This window comes from Empidonax traillii, unplaced genomic scaffold, assembly GCF_003031625.1.
Source record: "Empidonax traillii isolate 1590-97213 ecotype Southwest subspecies unplaced genomic scaffold, ASM303162v1 scaffold539:size425684, whole genome shotgun sequence".
Lineage (NCBI taxonomy): Eukaryota > Metazoa > Chordata > Aves > Passeriformes > Tyrannidae > Empidonax > Empidonax traillii.
In genome coordinates this window covers 277607-291713 of record NW_020955732.1, presented here as the reverse complement: position 1 = coordinate 291713, position 14107 = coordinate 277607, and the positions used below count along the sequence as shown (strand labels likewise).

Here is a 14107-nt window from a genome sequence, read left to right as displayed (position 1 = left end):
AAGAAAATACTCAAAACAAATACAAAAGAGAATTATATTGTATATGTGCTTACATATATACAAAGACCTTTATGTAACTTGAAACCTGCAATCAAAGATGCAGAAAGAGTATCAGTTTAGGGAGGTAATTTCCTTTAAATAACTTTAATTTCACTTATTTTTTTGTCATGTTAAACTTATTTTAACTAGAACTAGTTAGGTTTATATTAACCTTTTCTAATAAATAGGAACTCCTCACAATCATACTTTTTTCCTGCCAGTCCCAGATATTTACTTAGCCCTCATTTTACAGTAAATTCCCTTCTCATTCATCTGTTTTGCTCAACTTTACAAATTACTTAACCTTCCAACTTCTGTTTGCCCGTTACGGTCTAGACCAATGAATGAGATCCACTTTTAAGGAGGAGCAGGAGAAGTGGTTTTTTGTTTGTTTGCATGTTTTTCCATTGCAAACTACTTCCTGTAATAAAAACACTGGAAAAATATGTAATTGCTGCCAAAGTATACCAGAACTGAGGTAAATAGGAAAACATAAAGAATACATTTTTGTACAGAACTTTTTATCTCAGTAGAAAAATTGATTCGGGTTACACATTTGAATTGTACATGTCCGTGACAGCCCTGACCCTTGAAATGTGGTTGCTTTACCTTCTCCTAGAACCAGACAACCCAGCCAGGAATAACTTTGAAAAACAAAGAAAAACACCATTGTCAATTGGTGGGAAAAGAGAAAAGAAAAGAAATCATACAAACTGTTTGAGGTACTTTTATTGTCATTTTGAGGTAGATCAAAGAGATACTTCTTGTATCAACAAAATCTTACACTGAATGCCAGCTTCCAGGGCAGCAAATATTATTTGAGAGACTGGAGAGGATTTGAGGCACCTGGACCTAAATTTTTGCTTGCTCAAGAATGAGCTAAAGCATAATCTCACTTATATAAAACTCATATACTTCTAAAAAAGTTTTCATTGCCTAGTAATTTCATAATACCAATTTTTTCTCATGTTGCCAGAGTACAATACAAATTTTCAGTTGCATAATCACATATAGAATCATAGAATCAGCTAGGTTGGAAAGGACCTCTGAGATCATCAAGTCCAACCCTTCATCCACTACCGCTGTGGTTGCTAGACTATGGCACTACGTGCCATATTCAATCTCATCTTAAAAACCTCCAGGGACAGAGAATCCACCACTTCCCTGGGCAGCCCATTCCAATGCCTGATTACCCTCTCTGTAAAGAATTTCTTCCTAACATCTAACCTAAACCTCCTGTGGCAGAGCTTGAGACCATGCCCTCTTGTCTTACTGCTGGTTGCCTGGAAAAAGAGATGAGCCCCCACCTGGCTACAACCTCCTTTAGGTAGTTGTAGAGAGTGATGTCGTCTCCCCTGAGCCTTCTCTTCTCCAGGCTAAATATATGTGATATATCTGTAAATGATGCTTTAACAATTGTAGTGGATTGGCCCTACCCAACAGCTAATCACTCACTCATCCCCAATGGGTTGGGGAAAAGACGTGGCAGAGCAAAAGCTGAAAACTTGTGGGTGGACATCAAGATAGATGCAAGACAGTATCACAAATGTGCATCCAACCAGAGAAAAATAAGAATTTTATTCACTACTTCTAACTGCTTGGCAGATATTTAACCATTTCCTGGAAAGTCAGGCACAAGTGATGGTTACTCAGAAAGACAAAGCTAAAACCATGAAGGTTCCCTCTTCTTCCCCCTTTCCCTGGGTTTTTATGCAGAACCTGTCGGTTGTTTTGGTTGTGTTTGTGCCAGCTGTGTCCCTCTGAATTTCTTGTGCACTCCCAGCCTACTTCCTCAAGGTTTTGACATTGTGCAAGCACTGCTCAGCAGTATTCATAACACTGCTGTGTTATCAACATCATTCTAGTTACAAACCTAAACCACAGCACCATATCAGTTACTGTGAAAGAAGTTAACTCCATTTCAGTGCGATCTAGTAAAAAATTCTATAAAGGCAGCTCTTGGATAAATTATTACAAGGTGTACATTACATATATTAAATAGGCAGATCCATGTAAGGACTAGACAATCTAAAAAAAATAGTTAAATCGAAGTCAATAAAAGTCATACCCCTAATCTTTCCAGAGCAGCAAAGTAGCTGTTATTGGTGTCTCTTGAACTCAGTGTCTCCATAGCTCAGTCAATTTAAATGAAAAATCTAAATATACCCTCTCAGTACTTGGTTTCATAGTAGTGCAAAATAATGTGTCCATGCAACTCCACAGTTGACTCCTGTTCAGTGTGGGTTTTTTAGATATCTTGAATTTATTCTTGTTTGCTAATACACTGCAGAAATGAACTGAAGTAATCCACGAATGAGAAAAGTAATGCTCTGGAGAAAGTCACTCTTTGCTGCTGAATTATCTGTGTATTATTACTAGTGTTTGCTATATCTTTCAATTAATTATCTGCAAATATCTCTATTATGCTTTACTCCCTCAAGTAACTTCTAAAAAAAATCGGATAAATTGGTCCTATACTTCTAATAAAACCAGAGTTGGAAAAACAAGTTACTTTCATGACACATATTTCCAAAATTTGAGCTAAAATTTCACAGCAGTCTGAAGGCTAAGTCAGCAACTCTCTGTAAGTGATTTGTTTGTTTCTGAACACAGATTAACATTGCTTTAGCTGAAAAGTGTATAATTCTTGGTCAATATTATGATATTGCACATGATGCATGTTTGTGGATGGTGAGAAGTGAAAGACACAAGTTTTATTTGCAGTCCGCATTATTTCAAATTCCTTTACTGACCTTCAATATGCCAATATTCATGGACCTCTTTATTTAATAATAAAATATACAATACAAATCACAGTTTATCACATTTTCTAAAAGATCATCAACTTAGAGTGGAAAACCTGATAAACTGCAAGCAACTATTCTGGGCTCAATGACTTTAGGTTTACAAGACTTAGTGAAGAAGCTGACATTTGTATTTACCCCAGAATGGTGACTAACAAAGTTCAGAATTTCTGAAGCTGATGAATAGTCACAAGAGCCATCTTACTGCTGGCAAGTTCATGACCTTACTTAAAAGGGTGAAATGGGGGGTCTGCCCAGGATGACAGTGCAGGTCAGTGTCCACCCCACCACCCCACCTGGGTCACAGGCAGGGAGGAGTGGGAGGCTCCAGCAACTGCCACAGAAATGGAATTGTGCTAATTTAAATGTTCCCAGATTCCTTGAATTCAACACAAAAACCTTGCAGAGATCCATTCTCATTTTCTGTAAGCATTATACGAGGCTATCTAATATTTTTTTGCTATGTTTTGCAGTAACTCCATTTCCTAAACAGACCTCGGGGCTTCAATTGTTGCTCTTGCTTAGCTTCCCTCTACCCCACTCTTTTTGTTTTTTTTTTCCTTACCCCTGAAGTTTAAATAGGAGAAAGATAAAAGAGTAACAGCTTGACTGAAAAATGTCTCTTAAAGGGAGATGTTTCAGCCTTTCTTCTTTGCGGATAGCTAGAGGAGGGACAAACTGTTTTCAAAGGCTTATTGCTCCAGAGTTGCATCTCTGGATTAGTTCCTGCTGTAGCAGAGCTTGAGCGGGGGGAATCGAAAATAAATCAAGAAATATTGTCTACTAGTTACAGTCCTAGAGGTGTGTTGCTTCTACCAGTTACTAGAGTGCAGAAAACGTTCTCTATTTCAGATCCTATGGATCTGCTCTTGTTATTCTAGAAATTAAAAGAATATATTTTTCTTGATACAGCAGCAATATTCCAAGCTTTCTGTATTAGTAGTAGGCAGCATACAGTGGCATGATTGAATGTGATTAGTTCTTTAGCAACACATAGGGACATGGTTTAGTGGTGGACTTGACAGTGGAAGGGTAACACTCAGACTTGATAATCCTAGAGGCCTTTTGCAACCCAAATGATTCTTTGATTCTGTGATTTTTTAAAAACTTTTTAAGTACAAGCAGCTTGTTAATAACTGTTAGTGCTGTTTTGGTAGAATTACCTACAGGGATGAGGGAGATTTTTGTCTTCTACTAAAATTGTTGCATAAGATGTCCAGGTGATGTACCTGAAACTTAGATGAAATCCATGGAAGACTAATAGGACAGTTTTTGTCATAAACATAGAATATTAGAATGGTTAGGGTTGGAAGGGGCCTTTTTAAGATCATCCAGTTCCAACCCCTCTGCATACAAAGACATTTTCATAGAAAACTGCGTCCTAGTTAAATCAGTCTAGACATGGAGTTCTCATAGTCCAGTCTCTAACATAGTAACAAAGGAACAAGTGCTGCTAGCAGATTGTGATGAAAGGATAGATAATCGGACAGTAATTTTCCTCTACTATCCTTTTTACCTATTTGTACAAGTCACACTTCTACGAATGGAGAAGAGCAGTTTGTGAGGTAAAAAAATGTTCATATTTCATTCCTCAGAATGGAGACAGCCACAAGGAGGAATGAAGGCTAAAATTTTACAAAGTACCAGAAATATGTTGTGTATTTTATTCCAATATTCAGAGAAAGAATGAACAATTTTTGAAGAATCTAGTCATTCCTTCTTCCTGTACTGAAACTAAAGTAACTAAAGAGTCTAAATTACATCAGACATCAATGGAAGTTGTGCAGATAAATGATGAGATTCAGAGATTTGTATCTAAGTACTTAGAAATGCTATGACCTAGACTTTCAGTTTTAGCATGTTGCCACAGTGCTGTAGTACCAAAAACTTGATAGTGACATTTTAAAATATTTGAGTTCATTTATGGCTCTTCAAATTATATTTCTAAATATTTTTTAAATACTCTTAGATGCTGAAATATTTTTTAAATACTCTTAGATGCTGAAATATTTTGAGAATTTTTAATATTTTCCAAAATCTATTCCTAATACTTTTTGGAAAGTATTGACTTTCTAAAGTAATGTACTTTCAGAATGTTGACTATCCAGTTTTGCTGAATGTGACAGAGGGATTACAGTGGTTTCACAACTGAATCCGAGCTTTACAAAAGACAAGACTACTTGCTGCCTAGAATCATTTTATGTTCTTTTCCTTTGAATTAAATTTCTTATGGTGTAAAGAGCTAAGACACCACAGAAGTTCAAGTTTAGGTTAAGAATATACTGTTACATAAATATTATGATACTTTTTTTTTTCCAATCATGGAGAAAGTACGAAGTAGAGCATATACTACCCCTTCTTACATTCATACATAGAAGAGTCCCTTCATCCACTTGAAAAGGGTAAACCTTTCTCTAAACAGACTATTAATATGATAATTCTGAGAATTTATTTTGCATAAAGTAAGAATACAGTAATGTAAATTTTGCACTGAATAATTGGAAAGTTTTAGTTTCCTTCCTTTGTAGGCCATTTTTAGGGTTTTTTTTGTCTAGCTCAAACATCTTCAATTGCAGATTGTTATAAATATATCAGTGTAATAATACTTCTGTGACAAGTTGTTACTAACATTGTGGCAATTTTATGATATTTATTTAAAACAGAGTAACCAATAAAAAGCAGTCTGATTTGCTGTTTATCATTTTAGCTAGAACATGTGGTTCCAACTTACGTGGACCGAGTGGCATTATCACATCACCAAATTATCCAGTTCAATATGAAGACAATGCACACTGCGTGTGGGTCATCACAACAACTGATCCAGAAAAGGTATGCTTTTCCTCTTTGTCTCAATTCAAACCGTAGAATTTAGGATATCTCTTTAAAATATTCCAAATATATTTTCACAAATCCATGAATACATACAAGTGTGTATGTTCATTTAAACACAAAAATGACCAGTGTAGAGATGATAAGAAAATACATTAGGTACAAGGGGGAAAAAAAAAGTATGAAAATTTCCACTCAGAGTAGTAGGTCTGATTTCCAAGTTTTAAATACATTTTTAATGAAATACATGAAATCACAGTAAAAATCCTACGTTGCTAAAGGAGTTAAGGGTGAGTTTTTCAAGTTATATCTTCATGCTGTTGAAGCTTGACATAAAAAACAGACATTTAATTGTTTTGATAGACTTTGTAATTTCTTTTTTCAGTCCACTGTTTCTCTGTAATGATTCTAAATACATAACTATGAATAATTATGCATAAGATAGCGGTCATAATTCAATATTTTTCTACTGGATTATACTGAGATGCATTTTCACGTGTGCTTCTGTAAAATCAATAAATAGCAGAGACTCCTTATATTGGGGCAGGGGAGGAGTTAAAAAGAGGTTTCACTTATATTTCATTTTTCTGTAGTGAAACATGAATAAGTGACTTACAGTAAGTCAAAGGATATACAATCTATATGTACTTTCATAATTACAAAACATATGTTTCCTGTGCAGTTTTTTTGAAGACTGTATTCTTGACTTCTTTAATGTAGTTAAGGGAAAAGGTTTAACTTTATCTCACCATAAATAAGTGAAAACATTTAGCTGCAGAAAAGATCAATTTGCTGCATGCTTTCATAGCATATTGTTGAGCTGTAAATGCTGTTTCTTTGCAAAATCTATTGAGTTCACTTTTTCTGAAAGGAAATTCAGTGCCTCAGTAGAGATATCTATTCAAGAAAAACAGTGAAAAGTACAAAGCTATCACACTGTGGAAGATCTTACTATACTTCACTGAAAAGTTTTTCTTTAGGTTCCAAACTGAATTGTTATATTTTATTTGGCATAACAATTCAAAGTGAATATTTTTCATGGAATGACTTTTGATTTGAAAATCAATACATTTTATAGAAATTATTAAATCGCTTTGCATTTTTAAATATGGAAATGCATTTAAAATATGGAAATGTCTGAAATTTTCATCTAAAATTTATATTCTGTTATGTGATCTTATTTTTTCAAAATGCAGTATATTTTTATAAGAGAAAATTTAAATGTGCATCAAAAGAAAATTAGCAAAATTACTACTAATAGAAAAAAGTCTTGGGCTCTCAATGCTTTCTTTATTCAGTTATGTTTAATTTTTTTTCCCTTGATTTTTTAGGAATTTTATTAAGGAATGTTTTTCACATTTTTTTTAAAAATGAAGATGGCAATGTCCCTGCTGATTGCAAAAAAGTTTAGCCATAATAATAGAAAAATTGGTATGCACTATGTAGTATTATTAAAGGTATTATGAATGTATTATTACACTGTACAATTTTATAGAGGCTCAGACTTACCTGTGAAAAACATTAAATCCCCATCTACTACAATAATATGCAAGTTTTATTCATTCTGTAAAACATATCTTTATCAGTTGATTTAGGATTTTAGTGCAGGACTTAATGAGATTGGTGTGGATTAATTTATTTTTCTGTTCACTGGACTCGAAAAGGCAGTCACTCTAAAGTACCATTCTTGGGCAGGTTGCTAGTTCATCAGTCACAAGAATATACAGAAGGAATTGCATACCCAGACAGATCAATTATGTTATGTTCAAAATGAAGAGGTATGCGTACAACACTTGGAGCTTTCACCCAGAAATGAAGTCCACACTATTACATCTAGCTGGGTGGAAGGTAAAGAGGCACACTGACAGATACTGATCATCACAGTATAAGAAAAGGAGGCCAAACTCTCGAGTGTTTCTATTTTGGGCAGGATGGTCAATACTGAATGAGTTGTCTTCTTATTACTTTGGATTTGTCTAGGAGTGCAACATAGGAAGATCATTTTCTTGATTCCATGTATCTTGGAAAGATGTGTATTTGCTTTAGGACCATGATGACTGTGGAGTGTTAAAATCAAACATATTTAAGTCTTAGACTGCTTTCACATAAAGCCTACATCATCTTTATCAGTATGTTTAATATAATATCGGGGCTAACTGTATCTACACTACTTTTTCAGATAACAAAAGAAAGGAAAGAAAATCCTTTTACTTTACAGATTAGCTGACTGAAAAGGAACTTCTTTCCTACTTCTTTCTAAAGGAAAATATCTTGCTAGCATTTTGAAATCTATGAACTTTAGAAAAATCAGTTACGAAGATAATTTTCAATTAAGAACGGATTTTAAGATATGCTGAAAGTTTTGCAGATTTTCATCCCTGACTTTTCTTGGAGTTATGAATGACAGAACTTTTGAAAACTGAACTGTGTATTGAAGGCTTGATTTTAAGATTAGACTGGGGAGTTGTTATAATCTAGTTAGTTGGTGGGTAATTTAGATATTTGGTCTTGATCTGCAAAGGCAGAGAGGGTGAAAGGTTTGAACATCCCCAGAGCGAGATTAGGACAAAAATGAGGTCAGTTGTTGGTAACCGAAAAGATAATCCACTTTTATTCTTTATTAAAGAGGAGAGAAAGGAGGAAAAGAGGAAAGTAGGAAAAAACAAAGGGTAGTTACAAAAAGCAAATGATAGTCACCACTGTGGGTCCCATGGCATCTTGTTGATCCTTTCTTCTTTTGTCCTTTGGTGGGGAGAGCTCCATCTGAGCTTGTTAAGTGAGTTTTTATACGTAGGCTAAACAGCATGCTTTCTGATAGCATTTCAGCAGTCTGGCCCGAGCTTGGGGCCATGACAACAGCACATCTGCCACATAGGCATTGGTGTTCCCAAGACGATCGTGCAATACACCTGAAGTCTAGAGGTTGTGATGTTCACCTGCTTTACCTTATTAGGAAAGAAAGGAGGTGCACAGAACTTTTCAGCTGTGGTTAACTGAACATCCTGTCTTTGCAATTGTCTTCTGACTGCAAATTTTTGTAATAGTGAAGCCACTTGCTTTTTATAGTTCAAGCAATGGCAAAACATATTGCTTTTTTAACAGTTCAGGCAATGTCAAAACAAATTGCTTTTCACCAGTTCTCTCCAGGAGTCTACTATTTTGACTGTCAGATTTGAAAATATTTATCCGAATGCTTAGGGTCATGTTTGATTTTCTTTTCTGAGAAGACAAACAGTTCATGACATGTTGTTACTCTGTATTTTAAATTACTTTTGACTTACTCTAACAGTGAATTTGTGACTTTTCATTGGGTTAGTTTGCACATAGTATTTTACCAAGTAAGGTGATGATTTCTCTTAACATTCAGTGTAATTTAAGGAGGATAGGCTAGTTAAAGAGGTTTCCTTGCACAAAAAGTAAAACAAGAAAAGCAACCAAACAAACAAACAAATAAACCACATAATGAGCTTGAATATTTTAAAGAATAAATCTAAAATAAAAAAAAAATGGGCACATAGCATTTTCCAAATTTTGCATTCTGGTGCTGGTGTGGGGAGATTTTTAATGCCAACTGAAAATAAAAACTAATTTAATCTTCCTATAGGGACAGTAGCATAGTTCCAGGTCTTAACCAACCATATGAAGATTGTAGTTAGATAAGATTTTCTAACATTTATTTGCCTTTTTCTGAGCAACATAAAATTAAGTCTGATTCTTCTCCTGTTCAAAGGTATTTCTGTTAATGCTCTGCTTACTTTGAAGAGTGTATTTTCTTCCCTAAACATTTATTTGTTTCCTCTGGGTCCCACTATTGTAGCTTTTGATCAGCATCCTACTGAGTCATTTATTAGACTTTTAGTACTTGCAAATACAACTTTATGGTGCTCTTCTGACTCCCTATCAAGTAGATGCTGTAATTCTTGGCAATTCTACATTATTTTAGTTGTTCTGTTAAGCAGTTTCTCAACTTTTTAGAGTCAGTTATTTTGAACTGTTCTTCAGAGGTCTTACTGATCTGTTATATTGGTTTCTTTCTTGCTGTTGGTATAATCTCTTCAGTATGTACTAAGCATATCTCTATCCCTTGCTGTTTCAATTCATTTTCCAAACTGTGTGTTTTTTTTCTTAAGACTTACTCTCTTGATTTTCTTCTGCTTTCACTATTTTATGGTAACATTGCAAGGGCTTCTTTTTTCAGCCCCAGTGCCTATAGGAAGGCAACATTTTGTGTTGTTTCAGCAGTGATACCCAATTTTGCACAATATTTTCCTGACTGATTGCTGATTACAGTATTGTAGATGTGCCATGGGCTGCAACATTTCTAAGTTTAATGACCCGGTAAATAAAGATTGTTTCTCAATTAAGTTTGGGTTTTTTTCTGAAGAATTAGCTTTCTGCACAGTACAAAGCACAGATATTAAGTATTTGTTTGAGCCTAACAATTTTCTTCACAAATTTTCTATATTTGTGATGTCTTCTGTGTTTTGTGTGTAGTTATTAGAACATTATGAATTTTTTTAACAATGCTGATATTTCTACCTTTCAAAACATCATGTGAGTGAGATGTAGGGCTGGAAGAGAAGACTCCATTCTGTCACTGGAGACATTTATAATGAGATTTGATCTGCACATATGGATGCTAAATGTCTGAACTCCAATCATACTTGATGGAAATCTGTCAAACAATCAGTAGAGTCAAAACAGTGCTTCATCTCTTCCTAAGCAGTCCACTAGAAGCTGATCAATTAAATCACTGGGCTTTGTTTGCTCTCACTGGATCAGAACCAAAAGGGATTTAGATGTTTTAAACTTCAGGATCATGGTGTTGTAGAAGAAAGTATGCTATTTTACATGAGGATTATGCTGCACAGATTGAATGGCCATATGTTGAATAAAAAACCATTGCTCTGGAGTAGGGTTATTTTACTAAAAGTGTTGAAGAAATCCTCCCCTATATTAATACATCTATTTCTAAGATTGAGTCTCTTAGCTAAACTGATAGACCCAATTTAAAACTGCTTTCTCTATTAAGCTTAGCTGTCTCATTTGTGCATTAATTACAAGTTTTGACTCTTTCTGTCTTTAAAAAATGATGGGAGGTAGTGATGGAAGAGGGACACGTGATCAATATTCATCTCATGATGAAAGGATTCAAGCACAAATTTGCTGCAGCACTGGAAAGTGCTGTATTTCCTGGTTTATAAGCAAAGTTAACTGAAGGAGCATGCTTAATGCTTCTAGGGCTATTTCTTGTGGTATTTGCTTTATTTTTCTCAGATGATTCTAATATTAAGTGCAGAAAAACACCCAACACTTAAGGTTTTCCCTCATAAAGCAATTGTCACAAATACAGGCTGGCAGTTATATTCCTTACTGCTTACCTTCTGTCTGACCTTCCTCCTTTCATGCTGTTTTTGAGCAAAGGAGTCTGACTACTGAGCCTTATCTGTCTTCAGTATCTCATATTTGCTTTCAGGATATCAGCTAGATTTACACTAGTGAGATTTAGCTATGGGGTGTGAATTTTATGAGCCTCATATGTATCTAAGTATGACATATTGAGCTGGAAAAGGCAATTTGGGGGAAAAAACCCCAACCAGTAAGGCTTTTGGAAAGAAATCATAGAAGTATACACATGAAGGAATGGAAAAACTGAAGAAGGAGACTTAGCAGTATATTTGCTCTGATATTGCCTTTGACTTTAGAGTAAGTTTGTATTTCAGGAAGACGGCTGGAATGTATTTGCTGGTAATCCAAGGCAAACAAAAGATTCAATGTCCAAAACCAGTGAAGGTATTAGAATATGGCAAAGTTTTAATTGGACAGATTAGCCATATATACATGGCTTAATGAAAACTAATAAAAAAACCCCAACCCAATAAACCCAACAAACAAACCACAACTCAAAACCTTCATAGTTATCCAAATGATTTTGTTACATAAAAATATATGCCATTTGAAAAGTTCTAATGTTTCTGTTTCTTCATGTTCTAATACCAGATCAAGGACAAAGAAAAAAGAGTTTTCTCTTTCAAAAGAGAGCAATATGTAATATTTTCACTGTGATATGTTTCTTCTGTATCTGCTTGGGTAAGAATTATACAAATCCATTACTGTGACTCTTTAGTTGACTTTAGTTTAGTGACTCTTAGTATAGCAAAAGTGATCCATATTTGCCTTTCTCATAGAAACACTTTTCCAGACTGGGTATCTGAAAAATTCTTTGTTATTTAGCCTATATCTTGTAGAACAAAACCTGGCTATTCCTCTCTGAATTTATTTTATAGCTAAAACAATGCCCTAATCAAAAAAGGCAACCACTGCCATCTGAACTGTTTAACACCTAAGCATGCCTTTTTTGTTCCAATTGCCAGAAATTGACTTTAAAGCTTAAAAAAAAAAAAAAAAAAAAAAAGAAGAAGAAGAAGAAGGAAAAAACCAAGCACAACAACTTCACTTTCATCATTGGCATATCCAGCCACTGCCATGTATGTACTTCTCTTGTGACAGAGTTGGATTGTTGCTTCCAGCTTTTTTCTTAAAGGAATTTATCTACTGTGAGTGCACTCAGAATTCCTCCATCATTTCTTTCCTTATATTTTTGCCCTTTCATGTTGTCTGCCTCACTTTTTTTTTTCTGTTGTTTTGATGTCCATCAATTTATTTCTCTTCTGTTTAGCTTTAATATTTTCTTCTTTTACATTTTATATATTTTCAGAAAGTAAAAAGTTTATAAACTAAATGCAAACGTAGAATCCTGTCCCAGTTTAAATGGGACAAGGGTCTTTTGCTGAGGATGGATTAGGAGGGAAAGACCCAAACTTCTTTTTCTAAGCAATTACAAATTCAAAATTAAGAGGCTCCGATTGAAGGAAAACAAATTATGGAAAAGGGAAAACAAAAAAATAACAGCCCTTTGTTAAAAGGTATGTGTGTATTAACAGGAACACGAAAAAAAAACAAGTAAAACAATCAAGCAATACTCCTATACCCACCAATAATCCTCTTCAAGAACAAAACCGATAAACTGGCAAAAGGAAAACTTAAATAGTTCAATTTTTAGCACCCTTTGGTGCAGTTCCAGCCACAGTCAGCAGGGGGCGCCGTTGGGTCACTGGAGATGCAAAATTTGTAATGTCCTGTACCATTCACCAGGTGGCGCTGTTGGATCACTGGAGGAGTAGAACTTGTAATGTCCAGTGCCCGTCACCAGGTGGCGCTGTGAGATCCTTGGCTGCCACCAGGTGGGGGGGGTTGAGGAGAAGAAGGGGAAGGAAAAACAACAGCAATAAAACAGACAGTTCTCCCAATGGAAGAAAACTCATGAACTTCAGCTGATTAGGGTCCTTTGTAAGCAGGGCCTGCAGCCAGCAACAGCTGCGCTGAGAGCAGCAGCAAAAACTCCCCTCCAATAGGAAAGAGACAAAGAAACCCCCGGCAGTGTCTGCAGCCTGCAGCCACTCTCCTCCGGGCTGAGAGACTGAGCTGACACCCTGCCCCACCTCCTTCCAGCCACACACCAGCCCACCCCCGCCCCTTCGTTGTCAAGGAGACTGATCTCTTGGCCATAACTGAACCCGGCCGATTCTTTTGTTTCACCTGATGGCCCATCACACAGAGCACACGCAGGGGGGAAGGGAAAGAAAAATTCCTTGCTGAAATCAGAACTATGACAAATCCTAGTGGTTTTCATTGTTTAAATTGAACTTAAATACAAATAAGTGAATGGCCAGATGAAATGTTAGTTTTTATTTTTAACCAGAAGAAAACAGTAGGGTTTTATTACTAATTTCCTAGTGTAATTACAATACTATTCAACATATGAATGTACCCATTGGTGTTGTGACATATTATTGCACAAAAAAACCTATATTTAATTTCTTCATAGTAAAAGGGCTTCAGACAACTTTATCAAACAGAGAATCAATCAAACTCCTTGAGCTCTGAGTAACCATTAAATACAAGACATTTTCTTTCCACATATTACAGAATTTAAATCAACATCTTTGTTACTACGCCTGAACATATATACACATGCAGTCTCACACAGAGACATATAAATAAACACCTAAGTGTTGTACTTGCACAATCCAAAACATATAAATATATCAGTAGAAACTCATTACTATTCTCTCATTTAATTCAGGGTTTTTTTCTGACAGGAAGTGCTCATTGCAGAATATACATCAAATGAGAACATTTTGCCACAGTATTAAAATAAATCCAACATACTTTTCTTATCTTGTTTGCCTACAAGTTACTTGTCAATTCCCTTGTTAAGAACTATCAGGCTTATTCAATATTACATTGTCAAATGTATAAATCAAAGTTATCAAGGTTTATGGGCAGAAATTTTTCCCTGGAGGGTCTACAGCGATTGATAGTATATCATACTGAAAATGTCCTTGAATTTTTTCATTATATATCCTTTTTAC

The 14107-nt window shown here is 35.2% G+C and overlaps 1 protein-coding gene across 1 annotated transcript in view; it reads left to right on the top strand.

Annotated features, from left to right (window-relative positions):
* The window catches only part of LOC114064379 (CUB and sushi domain-containing protein 1), a gene marked incomplete at both ends in the record, with an annotated part of 349288 nt that overhangs the window by 66457 nt on the left and 268724 nt on the right, over nt 1-14107 (top strand). The window contains one exon of the mRNA XM_027897375.1: nt 5551-5672. Coding sequence (XP_027753176.1) covers nt 5551-5672 — 122 coding nt within the window. The remainder of the gene's footprint in view (nt 1-5550; nt 5673-14107) is intronic.